General features: G+C 59.4%; 1 protein-coding gene across 1 annotated transcript in view; it reads right to left on the reverse strand.

The window, feature by feature from the left end:
• Positions 1 to 1786: 1786 nt before the first annotated feature.
• The window catches only part of PACS1 (phosphofurin acidic cluster sorting protein 1), a gene marked incomplete at its 5' end in the record, with an annotated part of 90290 nt that continues 78165 nt past the window's right edge, over positions 1787 to 13911 (reverse strand). Inside the window, 14 exons of the mRNA XM_027856122.1 lie at positions 1787 to 2996; positions 3193 to 3312; positions 4033 to 4259; positions 6266 to 6401; positions 6504 to 6546; positions 7784 to 7826; positions 7911 to 8013; positions 8420 to 8530; positions 8627 to 8781; positions 9018 to 9124; positions 9397 to 9501; positions 10702 to 10837; positions 10938 to 11053; positions 11594 to 11677. Coding sequence (XP_027711923.1) covers positions 2881 to 2996; positions 3193 to 3312; positions 4033 to 4259; positions 6266 to 6401; positions 6504 to 6546; positions 7784 to 7826; positions 7911 to 8013; positions 8420 to 8530; positions 8627 to 8781; positions 9018 to 9124; positions 9397 to 9501; positions 10702 to 10837; positions 10938 to 11053; positions 11594 to 11677 — 1602 coding nt within the window. The remainder of the gene's footprint in view (positions 2997 to 3192; positions 3313 to 4032; positions 4260 to 6265; positions 6402 to 6503; positions 6547 to 7783; positions 7827 to 7910; positions 8014 to 8419; positions 8531 to 8626; positions 8782 to 9017; positions 9125 to 9396; positions 9502 to 10701; positions 10838 to 10937; positions 11054 to 11593; positions 11678 to 13911) is intronic.

The raw sequence follows: 13911 nt of genomic DNA on the forward strand, positions 1-13911 counted from the left end.
TGTGGAATGATAATGGCACCTCTCCCCCAAGGTGGCTGTGAGGATCGAGCACGGTCCGGGCACATAGCAAGCCCTATCTGAATTCTAGCTATGATTATCCTTGCCATGGACACCAGTTACCAACTGACGCTGATGGCCGGGAAGCCCCCCTAAACCATAGTCCTGCCTCCTGCATGTCAGTGGTTCAGTATCAACCTGAGATGGCGTTATCGATGGAAATGAAGATGTAACATCACCTGCTTTGTCGCTGCACCCTAAGGAAATGCTTATGAAATGATCAGACGTGCATTCGTTCATCTGCAGGGCAACTTGGCCAGGGTCACAGACACTGGAGCTGTGGGGTCTGGGGTCACACTGAGGTCTCTGCTGAGCAGTTTCGGGGTTCAGCTGTTTCTGTCCCCTTCTGAACTCCAGTGACAGTATATACGTCCAAAGACATCACTTGGCACTAGTCTGGTCAGTGCTCTATGTTTGGGGGGGTCTCTGACAATCTTACGCACGCTTACCACCTGCAAAGTCCTTCCTTGGGCCAGAGTTCTTCTGGTTTCCATGTGAATCCCGTTAGAAATGGGGTGGAGAGCAGAAAGATATGAACTGATGCCGAGTGAAGTGAGCAGAACCAGGAGAACATTGTACACAGTAACAGCCACACTGTGCAATGACTCCGCTCTTCTTAGCAATGCAAGGATCTAAGACAACTCCAAAAGAGTCATGATGGAAACTGCTATGCACATCCAGAGAAAGAACTATGGAGTCTGAATGCAGATGGAAGCAGACTGTTTGCTCGCTTTTTTTCTTCTTTCTCATGGCTTTTCCCTTTGGTGCTCTAATTCTTCTTTACAACATGACTAATGTGGAAATGTTTAATATGATTGTACATGTATCACCTATATCAGAATGCATGCCGTCTTGGGGAGGGAGAAAAAAATTTGGAACTCAAAATCTTATAAAAATGAATATTGAAAATTATCTTTACATGTAATTGGAAAAAAAGGAAAAAAAAATAAGAAATGGGGTGGAGATCACTGAATGTGTGGGGCCTCTGAAATCCAGTGCTGCAGGGAAGGGACCAAGGAGAGGCCAGGATGAAAGGGAACCCCCTCCTTCCCACTCAACTGGACACTAGCAAAGGCCGCAGGCAGAGTACCTGGTGAGATAAGCCTCAGGGCCAGGCATGAGTGGATTGAGAAAAGAATGGAGCTCAGCAACAGGCTTCCCTGCCCCGGCTCAGCAGACAGGCTTGGGGCCCAGTGAGGAGGGAGGAAGCCGGGCCCTGTGGGCTTCCTCAGGCCCTGGGATGACAAGTATCTTCCTGGCCTCCTTACCATCTTCTCCTCCACCCCTGGGGTCTACAGAACCGCTACCCTGAACCTTAGCTGCACCCAGGCCTCCCAAACCCCAGCTGTGTGGGAGGTGGGGCAGGGCAGGGGATATCCTCAGAAGAAGTGGACGCTGGGAGGATCACTGCAGTCTCCGCCTTGGCCCTGGGCCCTCCAGACATTCCTGGGGTGGAGGGGGACAGACGACATAGAGTGGCCAGCTACGTCCTTCCCCAGAGCCCAGGCTTCTCCAGCCTGGCACGAAGCAGCTGCTCGTGGGCTCTAACGTGGAGCCGCCGCTGCTCTGGGTCACAGATCCGGAACGAGAGTGGGCGTCAGGGCAGCAGGGCATGGGGCCTGGCAGAGAAGCAGCTGTCCCTTCCCACGTCCTCGCTTCCCCTAAATAAGGAAGTCATTCTTCTGCCTTTCAGCCGGCAGAGGAGACACACACACTCCCAGGCAGCTGGTAAGAAATCACCAGTTTATTGAATGAAAAATCCCAACAGCAACTCCCCCCATACCCACAGCCCCAGCCAAGAGAACAGCTGAGCCCAGGCAAGGTGCTTTGGACGGCAGGACTGAGTCACAGGACAGGAGGCCGAGCTAGGAGGACGCCTTTCAGGACAAAGTTCTTTCCAAACTCTGGGGCAGGGAAGAGGGCCTTCGTGGACAGAATACTGGAGGACTGACCTGCATTAAAATCCCCCCAGAGTTTGGGGTGGGGGAGGGGGAAGCTAGGGCTCAGACACTGGCGTCCATGAGGAGGAGCAGGAGAATGAGGCTGGAGAGGAGGGATCCTAGCAGGGTCTCGGCCCCACTGGGGAGGCTGCTCCTTAGGGCGGGGGGCTCACAGAGGGAGGAGGGGAGAAGACACAGCTGCAAGGCGGGCAGATGGAGTACTGGGACCGGAGGAGCCGGAGGGCACAGGGCCTGGAGTGCATGGATGGGTGGGGTGGGGCGCGGGAGATAGAAGCCAATGAGTGCTCGAGGACACACACACAACATCTACACGGACACTCCTGGGACACTGGGGACGCTGGGCAGGGCCTGGGGGAGGGGGGCAGGAGATGGAGAGGCGCAGCCACCCTGCCTGCCTCTGTCCCGGTGGGCTCAGGCCGACCTTCTGTCTCCCTGGGGACAGCCAAGTTGACTTCAGGCAGAGATGACGTTGGTGGGGGCGCAGTGACTAACTCCTGACAAACCGCTGGGTACTCACAGGGGACCGTAGCCTGAAAGGAAGGGGACAAGTAACTTTGGGAGATGGTGGCCTCGAACCCAGAGGTAGAGGCCAGCGATGCTTTGTCCTTGGGTGGACTCGGGCTCCAGGGGTTGGGGGTGGGGCCCCCTTGGAAGAGTTTGCTTAAATTCCAGTAATGAGGCTCAGGGCCCAAGTGAGGGGGTGGGGAGGAGAGGTAAGGGGGTGGGGGGAGTGACCAGCTTCCCCAGTGGCAGCGTCCCTCAGGCCCCAGGCCTGCCGGCGTCCCCCTCCCCCAGGAGGTGCCCCGGACCAGCAGACGACACGAGGGAGAACAGCGGGGGCCTCGGCCAGGAGGCAGGGCGGTCAGGTGGACTTGCTGCCGCCGAACAGGCCCACTGGGAAGTGCTTGACGTGAGTGGGCCACTGAGCAGCCAGCTGGAAGAACTTGATGTCACTCCACTCCACGCCGTCGATGGACACTGAAGGCAGGAGATGGGGATGAGACCGTGGGCACTGGGTGGGGGAGATGTGGGGAGGGGACCGTGGGCACTGGGAGAGGGGGAGAGAGGGGACAAGGACGTGGGCACTCGGAATGGGGGATGATAGGGGGGAGGGGGCCAAGGGCGCTGGGCCCCTCCCCCTCAGCTCCTCCCCGATCACCCCACCCCTCCTCACCTCTCAACATGGTCTGCTGTTGCTTGGCCGAGCAGATGAGGCGGCTGATGCCCTCGATGACCTGGCTCTTGGAATCCACCTCCTTCTCTCGAGGCTTCTTGCTCAGGAAGATGGTGGGCACTGTCAAGCATGCCACCCATCAGGGCCACTGGCACAGCAACCCCCGCCCTGCCCTCCTTTCCTCCGATGCCCAAGGTCCCCTGCGAGGAGACGGAGGGCACGGGCATTCTGCCCACATCCAGGGAAAGAACACTGTCGCGCAGCCCCAGAGGCGGGCAGGGCAGCGAGGAAGGAGAGAGATGAATGGGAGGGATCGTGGCCCGGGGGGGGCCCAGCCTTCCTCCCAGCACCAGGTGAGCTCTGGCTCAGGGCCCTGCCGCCCCCGCCAGGCTGACCGCCCCAGCACACACACATGCACTCTCCTGCTTTGTCTCTCAACTCGAGGGACCTAGAACCTGAAAGGAGGGGTCAGGGACCCGAGGCCCCATGGCAGGCACTGGCACAATGTACCCTGAGGGCCAAGCTAGTCTTGTCAATCGAGGAAAAAAAAAAAGGCTTTGAGGAGGGGCCTGGGGGTTCAGACCCTGAATCCTGCCGGCTCGGCTTGTTTCCTTCCCTGCCTCAAGCCGCGGCCAAATCGGGAAGATCTCTCCGTCTACACGTCTGAACCTCTCTGAATCAAGCAGAGCCCGGGGCATCCTGCCGCCCAGCAGACAGTAGCCCCTGGTCAGGGCCCGGCTCAGGCCCGGCCCTGGGGCCCTTCTCCCAGCACGGCAGACAGACAGTGAAGGCTGCCCGACCCCCGACCGGGGCGGAGCGAGGCAGCCTCCCAGGGCTCACCTTTCTTGTTCTTCTCCTTGGTGACCACGGTCATGGCCATGGTGCCGGAGAGCTGTGCCTCGTTGCCGTGTGGCAGCCGGGACACCTGCACCGAGCGGAAGACGCTCTTGAGGGTGTTCTTGGAGCTGGCGTCCCTCTTCTCACCTTCCCGCCGCCGCTCCCCAGGGTGGGCCAGCCAGTAGTCGACTTGCAGGCCGATGACGTCCCCGTACGGGCTGTTGGGACTCCTGGAGGCGAGCGGAGACAGAAGGAGCTGGAGGCGGAGCGAGCCGGCTTGCCCTAGGAGGGCTTCCGCTCTCCTGGGGGCGGGGCGGGGGATGGGAAGAGGAGCCCAGGCTCCCCTCCTCTGGACTGTCCATTGACTGGGCAGCCCTGCCGGAGAGCTGCGGAGCCCGGGCTCCCCAGGGAGACAGCGGGAACACAGCGCGCGTGTGTGTGTGAGTGCGTGTATGAGACACAGCATGAGTACGTGTGAATGCGTGTATGAGACACAGCGTGAGTACGTGTGAATGCGTGTATGAGACTGTGAGTGCGTGTGAATGCGTGTATGAGACAGCGCGTGCGTGAGTGCGTGTATGAGACACAGCGTGAGTGCGTGTGAATGCGTGTATGAGACAGCGTGTGAGCGCGTGTATGAGACAGCGCGTGTGTGTGAATGCGTGCATGAGACACAGTGTGTGCGTGTGAATGCGTGAGACACAGCGCATGCGTGCGTGAATGTGTGTATGAGACACAGCGTGTACGCGCACGTGTTGTGTGTCAGTATGAGTGCATGTGAATGCGTGTATGAGACAGCGTGTGAGTGCATGTGAATGTGTGTGTGAGAGTGTGTGTCAGTGGGAGTGCATGTGAATGTGTATGAGAAACTGTGTGCACACGTGTATGTGTGTGTGTGTGTGTGTGTGTGTGTGTGAGAGAGAGAGAGAGAGAGAGAGAGAGAGAGAGAGAGAGGCTTGTGAGCGCCTCCTGTCAGAGTCAGCGCCAAGGAGGCTGTGAGGGATTCTGCGCAGCCCAACGGGAAGGCTCTCCAGGTGTGAAGGTCCCCTCCAGCACCACTGAACCTGAGCTTCTGCCTGACATTCCAGGCCTCCTCGGTCCATTTCCCTTATTCTACAAATGCCCGAGGGTGGCTCTGCCTCTCAATGCCAGGCTGGGGTGCTGGGGAGCCTCAGAGGTGTCTGAGCAGGGGAGCGACCTGGTCATGTCGGGGTTTGGGGACTGTCTGGCTGATGCGGGGGGACGGCCCGCAGCCTTCAGGGGCAACGGGTGCGGCCAACCACTCCACCAGGGGTGGGGGAAGGAGAGCCTTCACAAGCCAGCCCCAGGATCCTCAGAGGCAGGGGGCGCCCCGAGGACTGAGCGCATTCCCTGTTTCACAGCACTTTGAGCTCTAGGATAATTTTAGCACCACGGGGGAAAAGCAGCTGACGCTTTCCTGAAAGGAGGCGTCAGACATAATAGGTACAGAGGCCACATCGTCCTTCCTGCTAGGTGTTCTCGTTTTTAAATATTAAACCAGGATGGGGAAGGAAGGCAGGGGTGAGGCCCAGGGACAGTAAGTATCAGGGGGAGAAGGGCCAAGCCGGGCAGCTGGATCACAGACAAAGAGGCCTCCTTAAGGAACCAGGGGGTAGGAGACGACAGAGGGAGACGGAGGCCTGTCCACGGGGCCACGCCACGCCACGCAGGGCCACGGACTGCCCTTACTCCCACTGCCCCACCGGGCAAAGCCAGGAGAAGTTGATGGTACAGGAGGAGAAGGTCAAGGGCAGGTGGAGCTGACCAGAGGCACCCAGGAGGGTCAGTGAGGACGCCTCAGTTGCTTCCCTGCAGGCGGCAGAAACCATCCACCCCCCTCACAAACGGCAGAAAGAAGCCCCCTCCAACTTCACCTGGCTGTTCCTGGGGAAGAGCCCGAGCCTTGTGGGAAGGCCTGCTGGGGCTCATGCACCCCAAGAGATTCAGCAGAGGGCCAGGCTGGCCAAATGGACAGAGAGCTGGCCCCAGACCCAGGGACACGGGCCCAACGCCTGCCTCTGAGGACCCCGAGCTGGCCCGTGCTCCTCTAGGACATCTAAGCTGCAAAGGGGGGTGCCAACTGGCAGAGGGGGCTCCCTCCTGGGGAGTTCCTTCTCCCAACAAAATCACAGGGTTGGCCCCTGCTGAGTTCACCTCGAGGTGTACTGGGCGGGGGCAGAGAGTGGGGCGGGGGGCCGATGGTGGCAAGGCTTACCCAACCACAGCCAGCGCGCTGCTCATGGAGGGGGAGGAAGGGGGCGTGGCCAATGCATCCCGACTCAGGCCAGAGCTGGAAGGTGGGGACGTGGAGGGGACAGTGAGGCTGACCACGGGCGTGTCGTCACCGTCACCTGAGGAGGAGAGACACCGCTGCCCAGAGAGCTCTCCTGCCCCGCGCCCCGCCCCCCTGGCCGTGACCCTGCAGCAGAGAGCGCACCCACCCCTCATCTCACCTGCTGTGAGAGGGGAGTCCTCCACCAGGCCTACTTTGACCACCTGAAGAGAAGGAAACACAGGGGAGTGTTGGCTCCTTCCCTTGGTCCCCGTGCTGGCTTCCTCTTCCACCTGGCGTCCACGTCAGGTGCCACGTGGCGCCTTGCCCACCCACACTCCAGACCAGCTTCTGGCAGGGAGCATCAGCAAGCACAAAAAGGGAAAGAAAGCTCCTCGTGCGCTGAGCCTGCCAAGGATTTGTTTCCCCAAAAAGAAAAACTCCAAGAGGCAGCTAGGTGGCCCAGTGGATAGAGCTCCGGTCTTGGAGTCAGGAGGACCCAAGTTCAAATTCAGCCTCAGACACCTGACACTTACTAGCTGTGTGACCGTGGGCAAGCCACTTAACCTCGACTGCCTCAGCAAAAACCAAACAAAACCAAACCAAACCACAAAAAAAAAGAAAAAACAAACTCCAGAGAATTCTGAGAGGAAGAGAGGCTCGGGGCGGGGGGAGCCAAGTTGAACTGGAAAGTCCACTAGATGCAGGCTGTTCACATCATCCAAGTCTGTCTGGAGATCTGCAGAAGGAGCCTGACCAGGTGCAGCAAGCACTGGGGCTTTCTGGGCCTGGCCGGGTTCCAGCCAAAGGAAGCGGGGCAGGACCAGGAAGGGGGTCCTGCTGCCTGGAGAACGCATGGCATCTCACGCCCCGGCTTCTGTGCCGGACCCTGCTGTGCTGGGAGCTCCCTCCCAGGCCACCTTGGCCGCCCCTCCAGGGCTCCCCGCTATGGCGCGCTCTGGAGGAAGCGCTCGCCTGGGATCCTAGGGCATGTGTGATCTAGGTCTGCAGGAAACCAAGGCAGTGCAGTGAGAAGCAGACTCTGCCCACCAGCTCTGGAGAGCTGAGGAGCAGCAGGGGGTGGCAGCCTCTACAGAAGTCCCTTGTCACTTTGGAGAGCTGGGAAGGGCCTGGGAAGGAGACACCTGTCCACCTCAGTTAACTGAAATCGCTGGCAGAGGCAAAAACGGGCTCTGCTTCCCGGCCCTCCAATGCACGCTGACTGGTGGCCAGCTGAGGCCCACAGGCCAGGCCATGGCTTCTCCCCGAAGGGAAAGACGCAGGCTGCTTTTGCACTTCCTTCTCTACTCCCTGCTCGGGCAGTAAACGCCACGGTCCCCAAATCACCAGGAGCTTGGCCAGGAGAGGTTTCCCTCTACGGCATACGGTCAGGGGGGTGTGGGGGCCCACAGGAGAGCCCCAAAGCCTGGGGGGCTCGTGGGAGGAGAAGGGGGGACTCACCCCAATGAAGGGAATAAACTTCTGGTAGGAATCTTCATCTTGGCTGTTGGGAAAGAAGGGGAGACGGCCGTGTGAGCAGGGGCGCTGCCAGGAGACTCCCAGAGTGAAGGGGAAAATGCGTACTCACAATTTGTGCTTGCAGGTCAGCATGGCCTCCGCCACGGGCAGCTGGTGCGTCACACCAGCCCCACTCACGTACTGCATCACGCGGCCGACCACGTCCAGCGGCTCTGCGGAGAAGGAGGGCGGGGAGGGCCGCTCACCCAGGGGCCCGAGACTGCGGCCGCCTTTCTGACCCTTCTCAGCCCCGCCAGCCGCCGCCTTCATCATCGACCTCTGCCCACTGTCTCCTCTGGAGTCTCCCCCTCCAGTTCTCTCCCTCACCACACCCGCTGCTGAGCCCCTGGCCTGGACGGCTCCCCCAAGACTGAAGCTCATTGAGTGCAGGGGACTTAGACCCAATCCCAGGGCTCAGCCCCGAGGCCTTCGGAGAGACCTCTGGCTGCCTCCGGGCCCACGCTGGAAACAGACTCCAAAGGACCCCGCCGGCTTCTCAGATGACGAAGCAGTGGCGAGGCGGGGGTGCCTTGGGGGCACCGCCCCTGCCTGCCTGCGGTGCTTCCTCAGGGCCACTACCTGAAACCGGGGGCTCCGAGCGGCTGAATAAGTCCCTCCAGGCTGGGTCGAGGAAGGTGCTGCTGTACCTGCTGTCCACCGAGCCTATGTACTTGGCAACAGGGTGAGAGCCTGGCGGAGGGAGATGCCGTGGGTGAGAGCCGGCTGCCCGTGCCCTGGCCCCTTGGATCCCCCTGCCCCTGCGGCGGCAGCAACGCCCTCGCTCACCCAGGGGGACGATGAGGAAGCGCATGTAGCCCAGCCAGTCGGACGTCTTGTTGGCCAAGGCCTTGACAAAGAACCGGAGAATGGAGCTCAGGTAGCTCTGGCCACCCACGGCCACCACCTTCACGGGCCTCGGCATGGACGAGTTGCAGTTGCAGCTGGGGAGGGAGCAGGGGGCGGGCGGTGAAGTGGTCTCCCAGGGGCTGCTCATGCAGGCGCAGGGCCTACGGAAAGGCACTGGGGGCACAGGGGCCGGTGACCGGCCTCGAGCCTGGCAGAGGCTGAGGACACCGGACCTTTCCTCCAGCCGCCCCTGGGGCTTCTTGGGGGGAGGGGCTTCGATGCAGGGGTCGATGGCTGGTTTCAGAGAAGGGGCGGGGGTCGGAGCCCTTACTATCTCTGGATGCGGGTGAGCAGGGCCGAGAGCACAGCCTGGACTTCCACGGTGGAACACGTGCACACCACGGGCCTCCGCTGGTCCTGAAGCAGTTCTGCTACGTACTGGAAGGGAAGCACAGGCTGTGGGTCAGGCTGGAGCGAGGGAATGAGGGTCCCTGACTCTGCCCTTGCCGGCCCCTCCAGGAGTCTGGGCCAGGGCTAACCCCCAGGGGCCTCCTGGGGAGACCCTCCTGTGAGTTGTTCCTAGGACTCTAGGCGCTGGATCCTCGACTCAGACCTCAGGAAACTGTGGCCCGCCCATGGTCCAGGTTGGGACGAGGCCCAGGGGGCACCAGAGACTGAGCAGCGGCGAGGCCGTCCCCCTCCGCCCTCACCTGGCCCTGCCAGTCGGTGGTGTTCACGAGGATGACGTTTTCTGGGAGGGCTGCGTCAGACACCAGGATCTGATTCAGCTGGTCGTATACCACCTTTCTTGGGACCTAGGCAGAGACAGGGGCGAAGGTGCTCCATCAGGTCCTCCCCAGGGGCCCGTGTGGGGAGGGAAGGAAGAGAGGGGGATGATGGGGAGGAGAATCAGGTCTTGGGCACAGAGCCTCCGCATGGAGGGGAGGGGGCAGCTGCAGGCAGCGCCTGAGACGTGTGACCTGCATCGCGATGAACAGGAAAGGCAGAGGAGCCGGAGCCAGGGTGGCGGCAGCGCAGGCTCGGGGAACGGGAGAGCAGACAGGCATGTCAGTCCCCACACGGGCCTGCAGGTGCTCACAGGGCTGGCCTCTTCCCTAAGACTGGCACCACCAGGGGACAGGGGGTGGGCCAGCCCAGAGAATCGCCTCACTTGTCACCTGTCTGAGGCATCCTCACAATGTCACCAGCCTTCACTGGGAAAGCCCGTGGCCAGCAGCATCACCAGGAGAGTCCTGGAGCTGGGGGGGCGGGGGAACCAGAGGATCCAATCTGACCCCGACACGGACAAGAATGCCCTGGCCCGGCGTCTGCCCCAAGACCCCAGAGCACAGGCACTGTCTCTTGAGGAAGCCCAGGTCTTCCTGACATCAGACCTCCTTGGAACGTGCCCCCCTGGTGCCGAGCTCTGTCCTCTGGACCAAGAACGAGTCTAACCCTCAACCACTCCTGGAAAACAGATGGTCTGGGGGTCCCCCCCACCTGAGCCCCATCTTCCACTCCACCCTCACACTATAGAGACCCCGTGACCCTCCAGGCCCTTTGCCGTTCTGGCTGCCTTGCTCTGGACACTGCAGCTCCCTTGACGCCCCCCACCTCTGATCCATTTTTCAAAATGGGATATTTCCCCATTCCGGAATCCCCAGTTTAAAGACACAGTGCCACAGAGAAAACACTATTTGACACAGGGCCCGGGCAGGGGGCAGCCTCAGACCCTTGGGTAGAGTGGCGGGTGGAAGGGGGCCTGGGGCAAAGGTCTTCTCAATCAATCAATCAACAGGTCTCCACTCAGTGCTTAAAGGGAACAGAACTTCCCTGCAAGTCTACTGGGAGGAGCCAGGAGCTTGTGAACTTCAGACAGAATTTACCAAGCAGCCAAAGACAGAACAGGACGGAATCTCTTTCCCTGATGTTCTCATCTATGCAATGGGCACTACGGAAATGTGATTGCTGCCATCTGTGTGCACCCCGAGGTCTCACACTCAGGGCACACCTACCTGGGTGCTGTGGCCGAGGTCAGGAGACCGCTCACTGTCCGAACTGTTCGTCCTCTCACTCAGAGGCTTGGAGAGCTGCCGCTCCTTCAGGGGGGTACTCCTCTTCTGCCTGGGGGTATGCACCCCGTCCATTTTGCTGCCAGAGATGAGGAGAGGAAGGTATACATGACATCTTACCGCTACCGAGGGGTCCGAGGGATCCACGAGGCTCGAGGCTCAGCTCTGCCTGCAGGTACCTGGGGGAGGCGGAGCCCTGGAGATCCGCCTTGCCCGACTTCATGGGTGTTTTCACTTTCTCTGGCACAACCAGGGTGGTGCTGCTGTCTCCAAACATGTCCTGGTCACTGATGTCCTGTCACAGAGGGGGAGAAGCGAGGGCGCCGTTTGTACCCATTGACCCTGCCCGACAGGACCCTAAGATTCCAGTGGGCCTGGAAGCCCCTGATGGGGTACTCCTTGCAATGATGCAAATCACAGCTCATCTCTCCCTCCCTGCCTTATCACCTGGAGCACCTCATCATAACTGACAGGGAACCCCTTTTCAGGCTAGACTGCTCTGGACGTTCTCAAGGACCAGGCTAAATGACCCCCATTTTCTGCCCTGCTCAAGACCCATCTTCAGGAGGCTGTCAAACAAGGCCCTCTCTCAAGGTGAATTAGAACCCAAGACTGTGGCAGACACAGTGACTGTCCCCAAGGGAGGTACAACATGGCCACCAGCTAAAGCTGGGGTAGACTGAAAGGGGAAGGGATGACCTTGGGGTGAAGGGAGTGTTGGCAGAGATGATCACCAGAGGGGAAGCCTGGCCGCCGGAGGGACCCAGGCAGTGGCCTGGCGAGCTCAGAGTCTCATTTCTGGATGCCCACCTGCAGCACTCTGACGCACACATACCAGAGGATCGTTCTCAGTCAGACTGTCATCCGGGTTTTTGATCCAAGAAGTAGCTTTGACTCTGTCCAGAGCAGTCAATTCCAACTGTAAGAGCCCCAAGTATCAATCAGTATTAAAAAAATGTTCCTTTATCCTAAGTTTCACCATAGTTTCAAAGGTGCTCAAAGAACACTCCTTGGCCATCATCATCATAAGAACCTTTGGAAAGCCCAGCCCCGAGTCACCCCCGGGTGACTCCTGGAGCTATCAAGGTGATGACGCAATCAGTCATGGCGCCAGCATCTGCCCTTCCCTGGCCCCATCTGAGTCTGCTGCCCCAAACGGCTGCCGGCCCTGGCTGCTCCCTCCCCCACAGTGATGGACCCTATGCCCCTCCAGCGCCTCTGGCACTCCCAATGCAGAATTAACCGACTTCCCCTTCTGCTCCTTCCATCCTCTGGCTCTTACACGCTGCACCCTTGGCCACCCTTTCGAGACCGGCTTTGCCTTGCGTCCCTGCCAGTCAATGCCACTTCTGCACTCTCCATCTGTCACCACCAGGCAGAAGCCTCTCCTTAGATTGTGAGGTTCACTCTACCCCAATCTATCTCCCAATCCAGACCACAGTGGCTGTTCCTTACTGGCTCCCCTGCGCCCACCCACCGTGCCCCCAACATCTTCCCTTTCCACCCCCAATTCCTGCCCACGAGGACACTGGTGTTCTCTGAAATCTTCTCACCTCCACGTGCCTCCACCCAGCTCCCAGGACCCCTTCAGGGGGGTTCACACCCTTGGTCTGATCATTACCCACGAGTGTTCCCCTTTCATGACCAAGCTCCTTTGTCAAGGAATATTCTTCTTGTCCCATCTCTCCCTAGTCTCCCCCTCCCCACCTCCCCATTCCTCAGGTCTTTCTAAGGCTCTGGCCACAGACTCCTGCCTTCTTCACCTCAAACCAAACTCGGCACAATCCTTTACTCTCTGGTCTCTTCAAACCTTTGTCCCGTAGCTTCTGGTGCCCTGTCAAAGCCCAGCCCTAGATGACTCCACTCCTCCACGTGTGCTGAGTGGCGCTGGAGGAAGGGGCCGCTACCAGTTCCTGTTCTCCCACTGCCCCTCGGTCCTCCTTGCACCAAGGCTACTAATTGTCCCAGTCTTCTCCTCCTGAGTCTCCCCCACCCTCTCATGTCCTGCCCCCAGCTCCTCGACCCCCATCCTGTCCTCCCAAGCTCCTGTCTAAGAACAAACCTTTGAGCTCCCACCGCCCATGTCCGTCAGCAGACTGCCCCTCACCATCACCCCCTTTCTGTATGCAGTCATTTCCGACCCCTCGTGATCTTCTGGGTCCTTCCCAGATGCCTAAAGACACGCCCAACTCCCTTCCCAAAAAGATCCTCCGTAGATGCTGCCATCCTGCTGCCAGCCTCCGGGGAAAGCTGCCCATCCTTGGGTGCCCCCACTCCTCTTTCCCTGACCCTGTGCAGTCCAACTTCCGATGTCAACAGTGCCCCCCCGAAGTAACCAATGATACCCTAACTGCCAAATCTGGCAGTCTGTTCTCAGTCAACTCTTGTCAGTGCTGACCACCCTGGCTTCTGGCTGGGTTTTCATGACACTGCCCTTCCCTGGTCTCCTCCTACAGTCTCCATCGCCAACTGCGGTCATCATCTATGCTACAACTGCCGAGTGTGGGTGTGCCCCAAGGTTCTGCCTGAGCCTTTTTTTCTTCTAGTTTCTTACTTGATCTCACTAGCTTTCACAGATTCCCAGATTTTTATCCAACCCCAGGCTCTCTCCTAAGTTCTAATCAATCAACCAACCAACGTTTATTAAGCACCTACAACGCGCCAGGCGCTGTGCTCAACATTGGGCACACAAAGAGGAGACAAGACCCTGACCTCAAGGAGTTTACACTCTAAGGGGTGGGGGACGACCACAAACCGACATGTACAAAACAAGCTACAGAGAACAGAAGTTGAAATGGGGAAAGGGCGGGAGCTGGAAGAAGAGGGGCTAGGAAAGGCTTCCTGGAGAAGGCGGGCTTTAGCTGGGACCCGGAGGAAGGCCAGCGTCTCATCTCATGCCTCAAACCATCATGTGTCTATCAGAAGAGCCGAGGTTCCCCCAGACCGCAGGGCACAGAGATAAGGCAGATGGCAAAGCCTAAGGGACTTCAGAAGGGGCTGGCAGAGCAACCCTACTGCATCGCCAAGAATCCCGCCTGCTGTCGGTCCAGGCGCCCAGACTCACAACTCTACGTCATCCCGGGCTCTTCAACTACACTCACCCAATCAGCCGCCAATCCTTGTTTCTGTCTCCAAATCAATCCTCCTTTACTA

The sequence above is a fragment of the Vombatus ursinus genome, unplaced genomic scaffold (assembly GCF_900497805.2).
Source record: "Vombatus ursinus unplaced genomic scaffold, bare-nosed wombat genome assembly UNPS02011369.1, whole genome shotgun sequence".
In the NCBI taxonomy this organism is placed as follows: domain Eukaryota; kingdom Metazoa; phylum Chordata; class Mammalia; order Diprotodontia; family Vombatidae; genus Vombatus; species Vombatus ursinus.